General features: G+C 42.7%; 1 protein-coding gene across 7 annotated transcripts in view; it reads left to right on the top strand.

The window, feature by feature from the left end:
* Positions 1–15,985, top strand: part of NEBL (nebulette) — a 463,458-nt gene extending 447,473 nt beyond the window's left edge. For 3 of the 7 annotated variants that reach the window (XM_063921563.1, XM_063921560.1, XM_063921566.1), the window contains 4 exons: positions 4,003–4,095; positions 5,376–5,519; positions 9,670–9,794; positions 15,284–15,985. In XM_063921563.1, the coding sequence (XP_063777633.1) occupies positions 4,003–4,095; positions 5,376–5,519; positions 9,670–9,794; positions 15,284–15,460 (539 nt within the window). In that variant the 3' untranslated portion in view covers positions 15,461–15,985. The remainder of the gene's footprint in view (positions 1–4,002; positions 4,096–5,375; positions 5,520–9,669; positions 9,795–15,283) is intronic. The other 4 variants (XM_063921564.1, XM_063921562.1, XM_063921561.1 and 1 more) reach the window with 3 other exon arrangements.
* Positions 15,986–16,188: the final 203 nt, after the last annotated feature.

Below are 16,188 nucleotides of genomic sequence, written 5' to 3'. Positions count from 1 at the left end.
TACACATGAATGCAATGTGGTACTGTAAGTCTGTGGTATAATACACATAAATGCAATGTGGTACTGTAAGTCTGTGGTATAATACACATAAATGCAATGTGGTACTGTAAGTCTGTGGTATAATACACATAAATGCAATGTGGTACTGTAAGTCTGTGGTATAATACACATAAATGCAATGTGGTACTGTAAGTCTGTGGTATAATACACATGAATGCAATGTGGTACTGTAAGTCTGTGGTATAATACACATGAATGCAATGTGGTACTGTAAGTCTGTGGTATAATACACATGAATGCAATGTGGTACTGTAAGTCTGTGGTATAATACACATGAATGCAATGTGGTACTGTAAGTCTGTGGTATAATACACATGAATGCAATGTGATACTGTAAGTCTGTGGTATAATACACATGAATGCAATGTGGTACTGTAAGTCTGTGGTATAATACACATGAATGCAATGTGGTACTGTAAGTCTGTGGTATAATACACATGAATGCAATGTGGTACTGTAAGTCTGTGGTATAATACACATGAATGCAATGTGATACTGTAAGTCTGTGGTATAATACACATGAATGCAATGTGGTACTGTAAGTCTGTGGTATAATACACATAAATGCAATGTGGTACTGTAAGTCTGTGGTATAATACACATGAATGCAATGTGGTACTGTAAGTCTGTGGTATAATACACATAAATGCAATGTGGTACTGTAAGTCTGTGGTATAATACACATAAATGCAATGTGGTACTGTAAGTCTGTGGTATAATACACATGAATGCAATGTGATACTGTAAGTCTGTGGTATAATACACATAAATGCAATGTGATACTGTAAGTCTGTGGTATAATACACATGAATGCAATGTGGTACTGTAAGTCTGTGGTATAATACACATAAATGCAATGTGATACTGTAAGTCTGTGGTATAATACACATGAATGCAATGTGGTACTGTAAGTCTGTGGTATAATACACATGAATGCAATGTGGTACTGTAAGTCTGTGGTATAATACACATGAATGCAATGTGGTACTGTAAGTCTGTGGTATAATACACATAAATGCAATGTGGTACTGTAAGTCTGTGGTATAATACACATGAATGCAATGTGGTACTGTAAGTCTGTGGTATAATACACATGAATGCAATGTGGTACTGTAAGTCTGTGGTATAATACACATGAATGCAATGTGGTACTGTAAGTCTGTGGTATAATACACATAAATGCAATGTGGTACTGTAAGTCTGTGGTATAATACACATGAATGTAATGTGGTACTGTAAGTCTGTGGTATAATACACATGAATGCAATGTGATACTGTAAGTCTGTGGTATAATACACATGAATGCAATGTGGTACTGTAAGTCTGTGGTATAATACACATAAATGCAATGTGGTACTGTAAGTCTGTGGTATAATACACATAAATGCAATGTGGTACTGTAAGTCTGTGGTATAATACACACGAATGCAATGTGGTACTGTAAGTCTGTGGTATAATACACATGAATGCAATGTGGTACTGTAAGTCTGTGGTATAATACACATGAATGCAATGTGGTACTGTAAGTCTGTGGTATAATACACATGAATGCAATGTGGTACTGTAAGTCTGTGGTATAATACACATAAATGCAATGTGGTACTGTAAGTCTGTGGTATAATACACATGAATGCAATGTGGTACTGTAAGTCTGTGGTATAATACACATAAATGCAATGTGGTACTGTAAGTCTGTGGTATAATACACATAAATGCAATGTGGTACTGTAAGTCTGTGGTATAATACACATGAATGCAATGTGGTACTGTAAGTCTGTGGTATAATACACATGAATGCAATGTGGTACTGTAAGTCTGTGGTATAATACACATAAATGCAATGTGGTACTGTAAGTCTGTGGTATAATACACATAAATGCAATGTGGTACTGTAAGTCTGTGGTATAATACACATAAATGCAATGTGATACTGTAAGTCTGTGGTATAATACACATAAATGCAATGTGGTACTGTAAGTCTGTGGTATAATACACATGAATGCAATGTGGTACTGTAAGTCTGTGGTATAATACACATGAATGCAATGTGGTACTGTAAGTCTGTGGTATAATACACATGAATGCAATGTGGTACTGTAAGTCTGTGGTATAATACACATGAATGCAATGTGGTACTGTAAGTCTGTGGTATAATACACATGAATGCAATGTGATACTGTAAGTCTGTGGTATAATACACATGAATGCAATGTGGTACTGTAAGTCTGTGGTATAATACACATGAATGCAATGTGGTACTGTAAGTCTGTGGTATAATACACATGAATGCAATGTGGTACTGTAAGTCTGTGGTATAATACACATGAATGCAATGTGATACTGTAAGTCTGTGGTATAATACACATGAATGCAATGTGGTACTGTAAGTCTGTGGTATAATACACATAAATGCAATGTGGTACTGTAAGTCTGTGGTATAATACACATGAATGCAATGTGGTACTGTAAGTCTGTGGTATAATACACATAAATGCAATGTGGTACTGTAAGTCTGTGGTATAATACACATAAATGCAATGTGGTACTGTAAGTCTGTGGTATAATACACATGAATGCAATGTGATACTGTAAGTCTGTGGTATAATACACATAAATGCAATGTGATACTGTAAGTCTGTGGTATAATACACATGAATGCAATGTGGTACTGTAAGTCTGTGGTATAATACACATAAATGCAATGTGATACTGTAAGTCTGTGGTATAATACACATGAATGCAATGTGGTACTGTAAGTCTGTGGTATAATACACATGAATGCAATGTGGTACTGTAAGTCTGTGGTATAATACACATGAATGCAATGTGGTACTGTAAGTCTGTGGTATAATACACATAAATGCAATGTGGTACTGTAAGTCTGTGGTATAATACACATGAATGCAATGTGGTACTGTAAGTCTGTGGTATAATACACATGAATGCAATGTGGTACTGTAAGTCTGTGGTATAATACACATGAATGCAATGTGGTACTGTAAGTCTGTGGTATAATACACATAAATGCAATGTGGTACTGTAAGTCTGTGGTATAATACACATGAATGTAATGTGGTACTGTAAGTCTGTGGTATAATACACATGAATGCAATGTGATACTGTAAGTCTGTGGTATAATACACATGAATGCAATGTGGTACTGTAAGTCTGTGGTATAATACACATAAATGCAATGTGGTACTGTAAGTCTGTGGTATAATACACATAAATGCAATGTGGTACTGTAAGTCTGTGGTATAATACACACGAATGCAATGTGGTACTGTAAGTCTGTGGTATAATACACATGAATGCAATGTGGTACTGTAAGTCTGTGGTATAATACACATAAATGCAATGTGGTACTGTAAGTCTGTGGTATAATACACATGAATGCAATGTGATACTGTAAGTCTGTGGTATAATACACATGAATGCAATGTGGTACTGTAAGTCTGTGGTATAATACACATAAATGCAATGTGGTACTGTAAGTCTGTGGTATAATACACATGAATGCAATGTGATACTGTAAGTCTGTGGTATAATACACATGAATGCAATGTGGTACTGTAAGTCTGTGGTATAATACACATAAATGCAATGTGGTACTGTAAGTCTGTGGTATAATACACATGAATGCAATGTGGTTCTGTAAGTCTGTGGTATAATACACATGAATGCAATGTGATAAGTCTATGGTTTAATAAACAGGAATGCAATATGATTAGAATCCTGGCTGTTTCTTGTATTACTGTTTGTCAGCTGCAGTCCCTGAGTACCCAGCGTTGAACTTGTTTGACTGTATGAGTGATTATCTCACCAGTACCATCAGAGGAATCCCATCCCTCCTACCAGCATTGTGCTCCCTGTTGTGCCTACATCTTATTTTCCTCTCTTCTATTTGCTTTTCTCATCTCATGCTTTCTTTTCTCACCAAAGACCTTAAAGTTTGGCGTACTGACCCTGGCTCCATCTTCGACATAGACCCACTGGAAGACAATATTCAGTCTCGGAGCCTTCGCATGTTATCTGGTACAACTGCTTGTCTTATTCTTCCAATTCTGTGCCAATGCGAAGTGACCTGAAGGAAGCTGTTACATTACAAGGGAAATAAACGGATTTTGTGTACATCAGTTCTAAGCTTAACCCATAGTGTATGCAGTGTAGTGGCTGTGTAACTACAGGTTCCCACATTCTCTATCTGTAGCCTCTTGATTTTACGCCAATAACCACAACTGTCACCATTAGTAAAGCCACTTGCACCAGCCCCTTGCCAGGTCCTATCTGTCAGACGCAGGCTTCCCTTCCCCGTGTCTACAACTCATAATCAAGTGTCTAGGTCAACAGTCAAGAGGTCAACCCCATAGGGTCGATATGCATTAGGTTGACAGATACACAAGGTCAACATGATCAAAAGTATGACAGGTAAAAGGTAGGCAGTGCTTATGGTCGACATGTACAAAAGGTTGACATGACAATGATCGACATACAGATTGTCGACACAAGTTTTATGGGGATGATTTCGTGATTCTCCAAAGTTTGCTTGATTTACAGTACGTGGACTACGAATGGGAATAGTGACCTACCCGAAGCGTGGTGAGCAGAGCAAGCCCGCAAAGGTACATGCTTAGATGTGGTTAAACCTACAAACTGACACCCAGAAAAAAGTCAACCTTTTTTTGTGTCAACCATTGTCATGTCAACATTTTATACATGTTCACCATATGGGGTCGACCTAATGTGTGTCTATCTAGACACTGGAGATCTTCTATACCACACCCCATGCCCACGACACTCTCACGACAGGGAGGTTCCATTCACTGAAATTGTTGCTGCCCAGTTGCCCCAATTTCACAGATAGACCAGCCGAGTTACGTCTGAGTCAGAATAGGAGAGATATACGCAAAAGTCTGTAAATTCCCATCTGTACATGCGCTGTATGCTAAAACTCACCGTTTGCATCCATGTGCAGAGATCCGTCTGACTTAGAATCAGCACTCCCTACTGCAAACTCTAAGGATTTTAGAAATCACCTCAGATTTCATTGCAATGTATAAATCATAGCCCTGTGCCTTCACATTTAGTTTACAACTGTGTGCTGTGCAAGAGCAGACGGAGAGTAGGGGTTAGAGAGGAATGAGAGTAGGGGTTAGAGAGAAATGTTGCCCAATGCCTAATATCTTATACAGTATATGGGATGGAGCCTTATTTACCTACATTTAGTACTTTTCTGTGTTTCATGCCATCTGCATGTTTCTCTGCTTCGTTTATTTTCTTTGCTGTCCATCACAATGCCATCCCTTCATTTATAGAGAGAGCCAGCCTTGGCTACAGACACTCTTGTCACTCTGCTGGGGCTGCTGGAGTGAGGCAGGGGGATGACAGGTCAGAAGTCTCTGAGATGAACCCTAGTTTCTCCTACTGCAGTGAGGGAACAAGGGCATCTGATGAAGGAGGTAACATGTGCAGTGACTGTCTTGTTTAACGCAGCCGTCCCCTCTTTATTAGCGCTGTGGTTAGTACGGTCTCCAAACTTCCCTGCAATCTTCCCTCTAGTGCCCGCTGGAGTGAGGTAACAGGAAAACAGTTTATGGAACTTATTTCTAAATGGGTATTAAAGATCAATGATGTGCAGCAAATCAGATGTCAGATTTCAGTTGTTTTCTGTAGTTAGACTTTTGAAAGCGGACATGTGATTTGTTGGTGTGAAATACAGCATATCATGGCTCTTTGCCCATTTACTAGAACCTTACATGGTGGGGGGCTCATGGTATAAAAAAGCCTCCACCGAGCGAACGCATGACTACCTGAGTGCAGAAATAATGCAGGCATTCAGTTTAGTCCCGACAGAACTGTAATTATAGCGCTGCCTGTACTTAATAACTATTGTAGAACCCTGATTATCATATTAACCAAGGTGCAGCTAAAATTGTTTATTTTCCTAATCCTCCCTGGTAATGTATAAATACCATGCAGTGGTTGGAGCTAGGCTAGGCATGGTAATTCCTGGCACACCACTCTATGTATTTGACTTTCCAGTTAGACTCCACAGTGTAAACCAAGCCCACATGAATAACTAAGCACAATGCAGTATGTACTGTGCATATACTTTCCTATTAACCATGATTCTCATTATCTGTGCAACCTCTTCTCCTGTTTACTCCGTATAATCAGGGTTCTACTGTCAAACTCTCTCACCCTCACAAGCTGGCCTCCAGGGAGCAGCGGCAGAGCAGGGTCAGGACCACAGGCCACCAGTTGAGTACAGCTGCAATAGAATATCACTACAGTACATAAGGCTTTTAGGGGACAATTTAATCATTATTTGGGCACCACTGGCAGCAGTTTAATTGTTCTGCTGTTCGGGCGCAGATGCAGTGGGCGCAGACGCAGTGGGCGCAGACATTTCTGCTCGCAGCCTCCCGGGGTGGTGAGCAGAAATGTGCCAAAAGTGTCGGAACTTTTCATGTTGCGGGCAGTATTGTAGTTTGCTATGCACGTCTAAACTCAGTGATTTGGGTCATGGCAGAAGTAATTGGCGCCCGATTGGAGCGGAACGGGGCGCCACTTTTGGCGTCCAAAAAAACTATTGATTCGCCCCTTTAGAGTTTAAGAAGTATGATCAAATATACCAAGTAAGTAAGGTAGATAACAAGGTTAGGTTTATTTGCTAATACTTTTTAATATGAGAGTTTTATATATCAGATCAATTTGTATCTGCGGTTTAGTGGCCTTTTATTATTTTATTTTTTTTGTTAGAAATACTAGTATGGGGGACGGCTGCCTTAAATATTATGATGATTATTATTATTACTACTACTATCACCACCTTGGTGCTGTGCAAAGCTCACATGCAACTAAAATTAAATGTACAAACTATGGGGTTGATTCAATTCATTACGAATTGAATAGCACCAGGAAGGAGGTCCCGGGGCTATTCAATTAAGTTGGAGAATGCCGGTACTCATGGACTAAACAGGGTGTTTTAATCTCGAGAATGGGCTTCCTCTGACTAAAAATCCTTGCTATGATGCTGTCTGCACAGCGCTAGGGCACAAAATAGCATTGCGAACCTAGTTTTGTTGGATTTCTGCTCCCACCCCCGGTGGGGTGCGAGAAGAGATCCTGTAGTCAGGGATAACCTCACACTGAATTGAATAGCTCCGGGAGTTCCCTCCCGATGCTATTAACAGCACACGGAATTGAATCGAGCCCCATGAATTTATTAACAACTTTAACACATTTATATATTATTAAAAATGTTCCTTGTATGATTGATAACAGTAAGGTTACATCTGACAGTAAAATCAACAACTTAAAGTTACAGCTCACTGTGGGGGAGATTTATTAAACTATCTAAAGAGCATAAATAGAGGTGTATCCAATAGCAACTAATCAGATTCTGGCTATCAATTTTATAGAATGTAAATGATAAATAGAATCTGAGTGGTTGCTATGGGAAACACATCCACTGTGCTCTGTAGAAGGTTTCATAAATCTCCCCTATAGTGCATAACTTGGTACATAACATTAATGTGTATTTAAAAGTTGCATCTCCATGCACCATAATGGGCGATGAGCATTTGTGTTTATTGGTTATTATGAATGTAAAACCAATGGGTACTGTATCAATATTATTATTATTATAATGACTAATAATAACACTTTGCTTCTACACAATATAATAATAACACTTTGCTTCTACACAATATTATATGATCATTTTATAACAATAGTCTAATAAAGCTGGGAGTTTGCGAAATATTCCATTGAGTCACCACCAGCTGTATCACCAAACGCGCTGCTTAAGTCTTTTTATTGGTATTCATGGACCTTGTTTAAGGATTCTTGCTGCAGACGCTGGTTGTGACAGCTATATAGTTCATGTTCTATGTAAATTAATCCTTGCAAGAAATCTGTAGTGGTAAGTATGCTTAAATCAAAGTTTCTTTGAAAAGGATTTCAAGAATAATTTGTTAATATTTTATTGTATAGTTGTAGAGTTCTATACGGAAAGACCGTGGTCTGTGAAAGCATAAGGACATCATACAATGGTTGTACATGTACAGTATCATTTACTGTCATCAGCCAGCCGAGGTTTAATGAGAAGGCACTAATACCTCTTACAGCCATACTCTATAGTAAAGAATAACTCTAACCGGGTTGGGTCTGAAATGTTGGCGGTTGGGATGCCGGTGGTCAGAGTACCGACCGCGGCATGCTGCTGTTTAGAGTCGGGTAAGCATGCTACGCCCACACCCTAACTCCCTAATCTGAACCCTCCCCACCCGTAGCCTCACCCTAACCCTCCCTGGTGGTGCCTAAACCTAACCCACCCTACTGCAGCCTAAACCTAACCAACCCCCCACACCCTAACCCTCTCCGGGGGTGCCTAAGCCTAACCCTCCCCCTCCTTCCCCACAACCTAAACCTCACCCCCACTTCCCGCTGCCTAACCCTCCCCTCCCCTCCCAGCCTAATCCTAAACTCCCCTCCGCGGCTTACCTCTCCGGTGGTCCAGAAGTCACTCGATCAGGATCCTGGCTGTCAGGATGCCGTGTCGGCATTGTGATCTCATTCGGGATTCCGGCACCGGCATTTTGATCAGTGTCGGTATTGCAGCATTGGTATTTTGACAGCCAAGAGCCCGACCATCAGGATACTGACCGGAACCCCTCTACCAAAGGGGATAATTTAGTATTGTGTGGAGTTTAGGAAGTTAAACAAAAGTACTAAGTGTTGCTTGCCTGGGGTCTGTCATATCTATTGATCAAAAGGGGTATCAAATGTCTTAAAAATCCCAGCAGCCATCTACTACTGGTGGGATGCTCCTTATGTCAACAGCTTGTTGTCCAAGGAGGAACAAGGGACTCCGAGTATGTAATATTCAATCATTATGATTTTATGATATTTTTATGTTGCAGCATTGGCCATCTGTGCGTGCCTTGAACTGGGTACACACTGGGTGATATATCGGGCGTGCGAGCAAATGGCCAATATTTCACTAGTGGTTTGACATACTTGTGGTATCCTTACTTGAGACAGTATTTTTCTTAAATCACCCTAGTGCATTATCCTTTATTGCTTAGGTAACTTGTCAGGTAAAACACATAGGGGTCTATTCAGTTGGTGTCGGATACACTCCGACAGAGAGGATCCATCACTGCACTATTCAATTTCCAGTCATTTCCAAAAGGTTTAGCCTGTTTTCGATAATGCTGGTCCGGCAGGGCAAAAACCTGTCGGAAACGCCCGCAAATCCGACAATATAAGTGGATCCGTGGCTAATCCACCGATCCACGTGTATTCTGACAAGTCGGAACTTCCGACAAGTCAGAACAATGGCAAATGACTTGAATAGGTCCAATCCAGATTCGACCTGAAAAATATTTTTTTTCCGACTTGTCGGATCAGTTGAATAGACCCCATAAACATTTTATTTAGCTTTCATACGCTGTTGTTTATATAAGAATGGTGTACATTTGTTGAATATAATTCATGCAATGCAAAATATTATTGAGTACTATATAAAAGTCTAACTGATATTTTTTCTTTCTTAGTTGTATGTACAGTAAATGTTTTAACTATTCAGTTTTCTGTCTGCAGCCCCAGTGTATCCTGGTAACTATCAACCTTCTCAGTCTCAAGGCTACGGCTACATGCACCAGTCAAGTATGTCCTCTATGAGGTCCATGCACTCTCCACATGCACAGTCTACGTCACCAAGTATGGTGAGTACTGGCGCCAGATGGGTATCAATCGCTCTTACTGACTGTCTTCATATATGTGACCACTGTAGCTGTATACGGAATGGTATCATCAGAGGTTAAACTGCGCTGGAACGGGGCAGAACTGCGTTCCGTCAGTTCCAATTGGAGACGGAATGCAGTTCCGCCTCCTCCAGCTCACCTAACCAAGAAAGTAAGCCCAGAGCCGCATGGGGATGCTGGGCGCCCGCTGAGGTTGTGTTACCAGCGGGCGCCGGCTCCTTCACCTCAGTGGCAGCGCTCCGGCTTCCGGCTGTGTGCAGTGCTGTGGGAGAGACGTCATGATATCTCTCCCATAGTTCCGAGGAGCGGGCGCCAGGCGGAGATCAGCAGAGGTCCAGAAGCAGGAGCGGGGCTGGTGAGTATTGTGTGTATTTGTTTTTTTTTGTGTGTGTGTGTGTGTGAAGTGGTGCTACTAGGGGGTATCTGTACTGGGGGCAGCTCTAATAGGGGGCATCTGTACTGGGGGCATCTCTACTAGGGGGCATCTGTACTGGGGGCAGCTCTACTAGGGGGTATCTGTACTGGGGGCAGCTCTAATAGGGGGCATCTGTACTGGGAGCAGCTCTACTAGGGGGCATCTGTACTGGGGGCAGCTCTACTAGGGGGCATCTGTACTGGGGGCAGCTCTACTAAGCGGCATCTATACTGGGGGCAGCTCTACTAGGGGGCATCTGTACTGGGGGCATCTCTACAGGGGGCATAACTACAGGGGGCATCTGTACTGGGGGCATATCTACAGGGGGCATCTGTACTTGGGGCAAATCTACAGGGGGTGTCTGTAATGGGGCATCTGTACAGGGGGCATCTGTATTGCGGGCATAACTACAGGGGGCATCTGTACTGGGGGCATATCTACAGGGGGCATCTGTACTTGGGGCAAATCTACAGGGTGTGTCTGTACTGGGGGCATCTTTACAGGAGGCAGCTCTACTGGGGGTATCTGTACTGGGGGCATCTTTACAGGGGGCAGCTCTACTGGGGGTATCTGTACTGGGGGCATAACTACAGGGGGCATCTGTACTGGGGGCATATCTACAGGGGGAATCTGTACTTGAGGCAAATCTACAGGGGGCATCTGTACTGGGGGCATAACTACAGGAAGCATCTGTACTGGGGCATATCTACAGGGGGCATCTGTACAGGGGGCAGCTCTACTGGGGGTATCTGTACTGGGGGCATAACTACAGGGGGCGTCTGTACTGGGGGCATATCTACAGGGGGTGTCTGTACTGGGGGCAGCTCTCCTGGGGGCATCTGTACTGGGGGCATAACTACAGGGGGCACCTCTACTGGGGGAATCTCTACAGGGGGCATCTGTACTGAGGCAGCTATACAGGGTGGATCTCTACAGGGGGCAGCTCTACTAGGGGCATCTCTACAGGGGGCATAACTACTGGGGGCAATACTACATGGGGCATTACCACTTGGGGCCATATGTACTATGAGCTCTACATAAGGGTCACTACAACTGTGGGCACTACCACTACAGTGGGCATTGCATAAGGGGCACTACTACTTAGGGCATTGTATAAGTGTTGCTACTGCTGTGGTCATAATGTGTATTTGGGGTGCTACTACTGTGGGCTTTGTGTATAAGGGGCACTAATGTGTGTCATAACATAAGATTGTACTACTGTGTGCCGTAATTTAAATTGGGGATATTATTGGCTGAGCACACTCCTTTCTTTTTTGAGACCACGCCCCTTTTTTGCGGGCGCGCAGTACCCTTAGAACTAGGGTGCTGGGGTGGGGGGTGAGTTCCACCACTTCTCCAGAACCACTTTAAGCACTGGGGGGTCTATTCATGAAGCAGTGAAAAGTGTGGAGAAGTGAGCCAGTGGAGAAGTTGCCCATGGCAACCAATCAGCTGCTCTGTATAATTTTGTAGTATGCAAATTATAAATGTTACATCAATGCTGATTGGTTGCCATGGGTAACTTCTCCACTGGCTCACTTCTCCACACTTTTCACTGTTTCATGAATAGACCCCTATGTGTCATATATACTTCACATCATGGTGACTTGTTATTCTTATACACTGTAAGAGAATAACTCTATGGGGTATTTTCAATAACTGTCGGAAGCTGCCGTCTTTAGGTCGGAAGGGGTTCCAACCTATTCATTAGGGCCCCGTTTATTCCGACAAGTCGGGAAACCCGACTTGTCAGAATGCACGCTGATCGGCGGCTTCAGCCGCCGATCAGCATGCATTGTCGGAAGCGAGGCCAAACCCGACAGGTTTTAGCCCCGTTTCCGACAATCTCAATCCGACTTTAAAAAAAGTCGGATTGACATTAGGGATCTGAGAGCAGGAGACGGGGGGGGGGGGGGGGGCAGCAGGGGAGAGCAGGAACCCAGCAGCAGCGTCCACCCGGCTCCAGCAAGAGAGGTCCCGCTTGCTGGTGCCAGGTGGACGCTGCCGTGAGCCTCCGCTGATGCAGCCACTGCTCGCCCCGTCTCCTCCTCTCCGTCTCCCCTCCTCCGCTGCTCTTCCACTGCTGCCCCACCGCCGCAGACACGGCAGGCGCTGACAGCTCTCCCCCGCCCCCCACCCTTCTCGGCGCCGCTGACAGCTCCCACCGCCGCTGCTGTCAGCCGCTGACAGCAGCGGCAGGACAAGACACCGGCAGCGGCCAAATCCGACAGTCGGATTTGGCCGCTCTTTGAATAGGGGTTGTCGGGTCCATTCCGACAACTGCATGTCGGAATGGACCCGACTCTTATTGAATATACCCCTATATGTCTTGTAATATTCCTACTGCTGGTCACACACAAGACAATGTGAGTGGCCAGTCAGATCTTTGCCTTCCTCCTTGTTGGACTGGGGCATGTAGAGAAACCAGTGTTAGGGGTCCACGTGTTAATAAACCCGTGGTGGGGATGGGACATGATCATGCAACATTATACCAGCACTTAGGGAGTGGTGTTAATCATGTATTACAGTAGGATAGGATATATTTCTTAGAAAGTTAGGGCCACATGTTAGGAGACTGCAAATACACCACCACACAACCCCCACATACAGTATCATCCACAGACTACACATACTAGCCTGTGCCTCCACTGTACACTACTCACAGATATCATCCAGACTTCAGATACTAGCCTGTGCCCCCACAGTACACTATTCCCAGATATCATCCACAGACTACAGATACTAGCCTGTGCCCCCACTGTACACTACTCCCAGATATCATCCAGACTTCAAATACTAGCCTGTGCCCCCACAGTACACTATATCCAGATATCATCCACAGACTACACATACTAGCCTGTGCCCCCACTGTACACTACTCCCAGATATCATCCAGACTTCAGATACTAGCCTGTGCCCCCACAGTACACTATTCCCAGATATCATCCACAGACTACAGATATTAGCCTCTGCCCCTACTATACACTACTCCCAGATATCATCCACAGACTACACATACTAGCCTGTGCCCCCACTGTACACTACTCCCAGATATCATCCGCAGACTACACATACTAGCCTGTGCCCCCACTGTACACTACTCCCAGATATCATCCAGACTTCAGATACTAGCCTGTGCCCCCACAGTACACTACTCCCAGATATCACCCTCATACTACACATACTAGCCTGTGCCTCCACAGTACACTACTCCCAGATATCATCCACAGACTTCACATACTAGCCTGTGCCCCCACTGTACACTACTCCCAGATATCATCCACAGACTACACATACTAGCCTATGCCCCCACAGTACACTACTTCCCAGATATGGAGAGATGGAGTGTACACACTTGCATAATGCAAGGGACGCTGGCACGATGCAGGATGCCATGCTGCATTTGGCAGCATGGCACCGTACATGATATCTGCTGGTTGGCCGTGCTGCACGGCCAACCAGAAGATATCAGTTGCGACCAGTGGGAACGCGCCATCGGGCATACATATTTAACAATATGATTTATTGTTCAGATTTGGCCAGAAATGACAAATCGAGCCTATATCTCTTAAGTTTGTACCTACTTTTAGACTCTAAGCCTTATTGGGAGTCTCTCTATCCTACAGTACTGTACTTCTACCTATTCGCTATCTTTGCTTTTATGATTGCGTTATCATTGTATATGTTATTCCATCACTTTTTAAACAGCATTGGGTTTGCAACTTTATGGTTATAGTGTTTCACTTATATACTATATACATTATTCTATCAGATTGTTCACATGTGTTCTTTAAATAAGCAGTCTTGGACTGGCCATTGATGTTACTAGAAGATGTGCTGGTAGGCTATTAGCCAAGATGGGGACATTGGCATAAATAACTTAATTTCATGCATTTTTGCATTTAGAGTATGAAGTGGGCTTATTTAATTTACGGTATATCATTATCCCTGGCGATTTGTTAAGTGCCTTAGTGCTGGACAGGGGCTAGACAGAGAATACATAAGAGGATAATACAGTACAAGGCAGTAAAATTGTGACGTTACTGACAATAACGGACATCTGAGGCAAAGTAGCTACCCTAGGAGATGGGAGGATGATTAACTTACTGTATGTAGCATTTGGGCACCCGTTTGGAATTAGCAGAGACAGTTAATCGCATGAGATAACAGAGAAGTGAAACAATGGTAGTTGCTCGGTCATTCATGGAGATAATTATGTATCAGTTGCTGGAAAGGGGGAGGGGTCACAGACAAACAGACAGGGGGGGGGGGTTGCAAATCCCACCCCTAAATTTCCCTTCAGCACACTAAAAATTACCTGTAACCATACCTGAACCTATCTGGTAATATAAATTCAGAGAATTAGTCACACATGTTTGCAAACTCATGTTAAGCTACTGAGCCACTTCACGGCTCAGCAGCTTAACATGTGTTTGCAAACATGTGTGACTAATTCTCTGAATTTCTATTACCAGATAGGTTCAGGTATGGTTACAGGTAATTTTTAGTGTGCTGAAGGGAAATTTAGGGGTGGGATTTGCAACCCCTTCCCCTCTCTGTCTGTATAACAGAAAAGAGGAGAGATCAGGAGAAAAGAAGTAGATATGGGTGCTGCCAGCATAGAAGAAGCACTGGAGATTCTAAGGAGCAAATTTGTTCTCCCAAGAGAAGATATGTACAATGAGGAACAATAGAGATGCTTATGGAGCTAGTACTAGGTAGTAAGTGCACCAGGAGAGAACTGTCACAAAGGCAAATGGAGTGAAGGATGAGATGGAGATGGTGAAGAGGATGAATAACAGTTTACAATGTGACGAATAGTCCACTGATATAACTACAATTCATCAGAATTTCCTTTATACTGTAGCTGTGAAAATTGCATAGTTACAGTAACAACTGTCCTTACTTTCTGGGATTAAATGCCGACCCTGAGCAGTACAAGTCTTCTTATTGTTTTAGATTTGACACAGTGCTCACTATTTATTATTTCTTTATTTTGTTCATTGTAAATGATCAGCCTTTGTTTTCTGTACAGAGAACATACAGAGCCATGTACGACTACAGCGCGCAGGATGAAGATGAGGTCTCCTTCAGAGATGGTGACTACATCGTCAACGTGCAGTCTATAGACGAAGGCTGGATGTACGGGACTGTACAGAGATCCGGGAAGTCTGGCATGCTGCCAGCCAATTACATTGAGCCTGTTAACTGAAAGCCGCACATTCTCTCATGTGGTTCTGCAATCAGCATTATTTTATTTGGGAGGTTCATGGATTATTTGCCAGTTATTGTATTTAAAACTTGCAGAATTAAGTTGAAAGCTTACATGCTTATTTTCTAAGCACTAGCATTAAAATCTATGACAAACATAAAAAGTATACAAAAAGCATTTAGATAAATAGTTTTCTGCTTACCAGACCAGGGGAAAGGGCGGTAAACGGAAAACCCTTATAGGCTTAGCTGCAGGCTGTAATCATTACTGGGATTTTCAGGGTTTTATTTCTTGCAACCACAAATACTTTCTTACTTCAACTCAAGAGGGCTGGTAATTGCTGACAATCTAAAATATAGCAGTGGCAAATGGTAGTCTGCTGTATACTCATATTCTCCTATGTTCAGGGTGGGCGTATAATATTGCACCGTAATGAAAAAGGAAGCCTAACCTCTCAAACGTTTTATTCTAATGTAATGCTTCCTGTTATACATAAATATAATATTATTTTTAATCATATTTTAATTCAAAGTTTCTGTAGTTTTTATTTAAGTCCTGTAATTACACACAAGGTCCACTTCACATAAATAAGATCCTATTGTTGTTTTTTTTTTTAGAAAAATCTATTTTAAGACAGTGTCTACAGCCATGACGCCCCCACCACTTCATTTGCAAATGATAGCTCTTTACGTTGATTACAACTGCAGTTCTGTCATATTGGACACTTG

Source organism: Pseudophryne corroboree, chromosome 5, assembly GCF_028390025.1.
Source record: "Pseudophryne corroboree isolate aPseCor3 chromosome 5, aPseCor3.hap2, whole genome shotgun sequence".
In the NCBI taxonomy this organism is placed as follows: domain Eukaryota; kingdom Metazoa; phylum Chordata; class Amphibia; order Anura; family Myobatrachidae; genus Pseudophryne; species Pseudophryne corroboree.
Note: the sequence above shows the minus strand (reverse complement) of the source record. Positions and strands in the feature narration are given on the sequence as shown.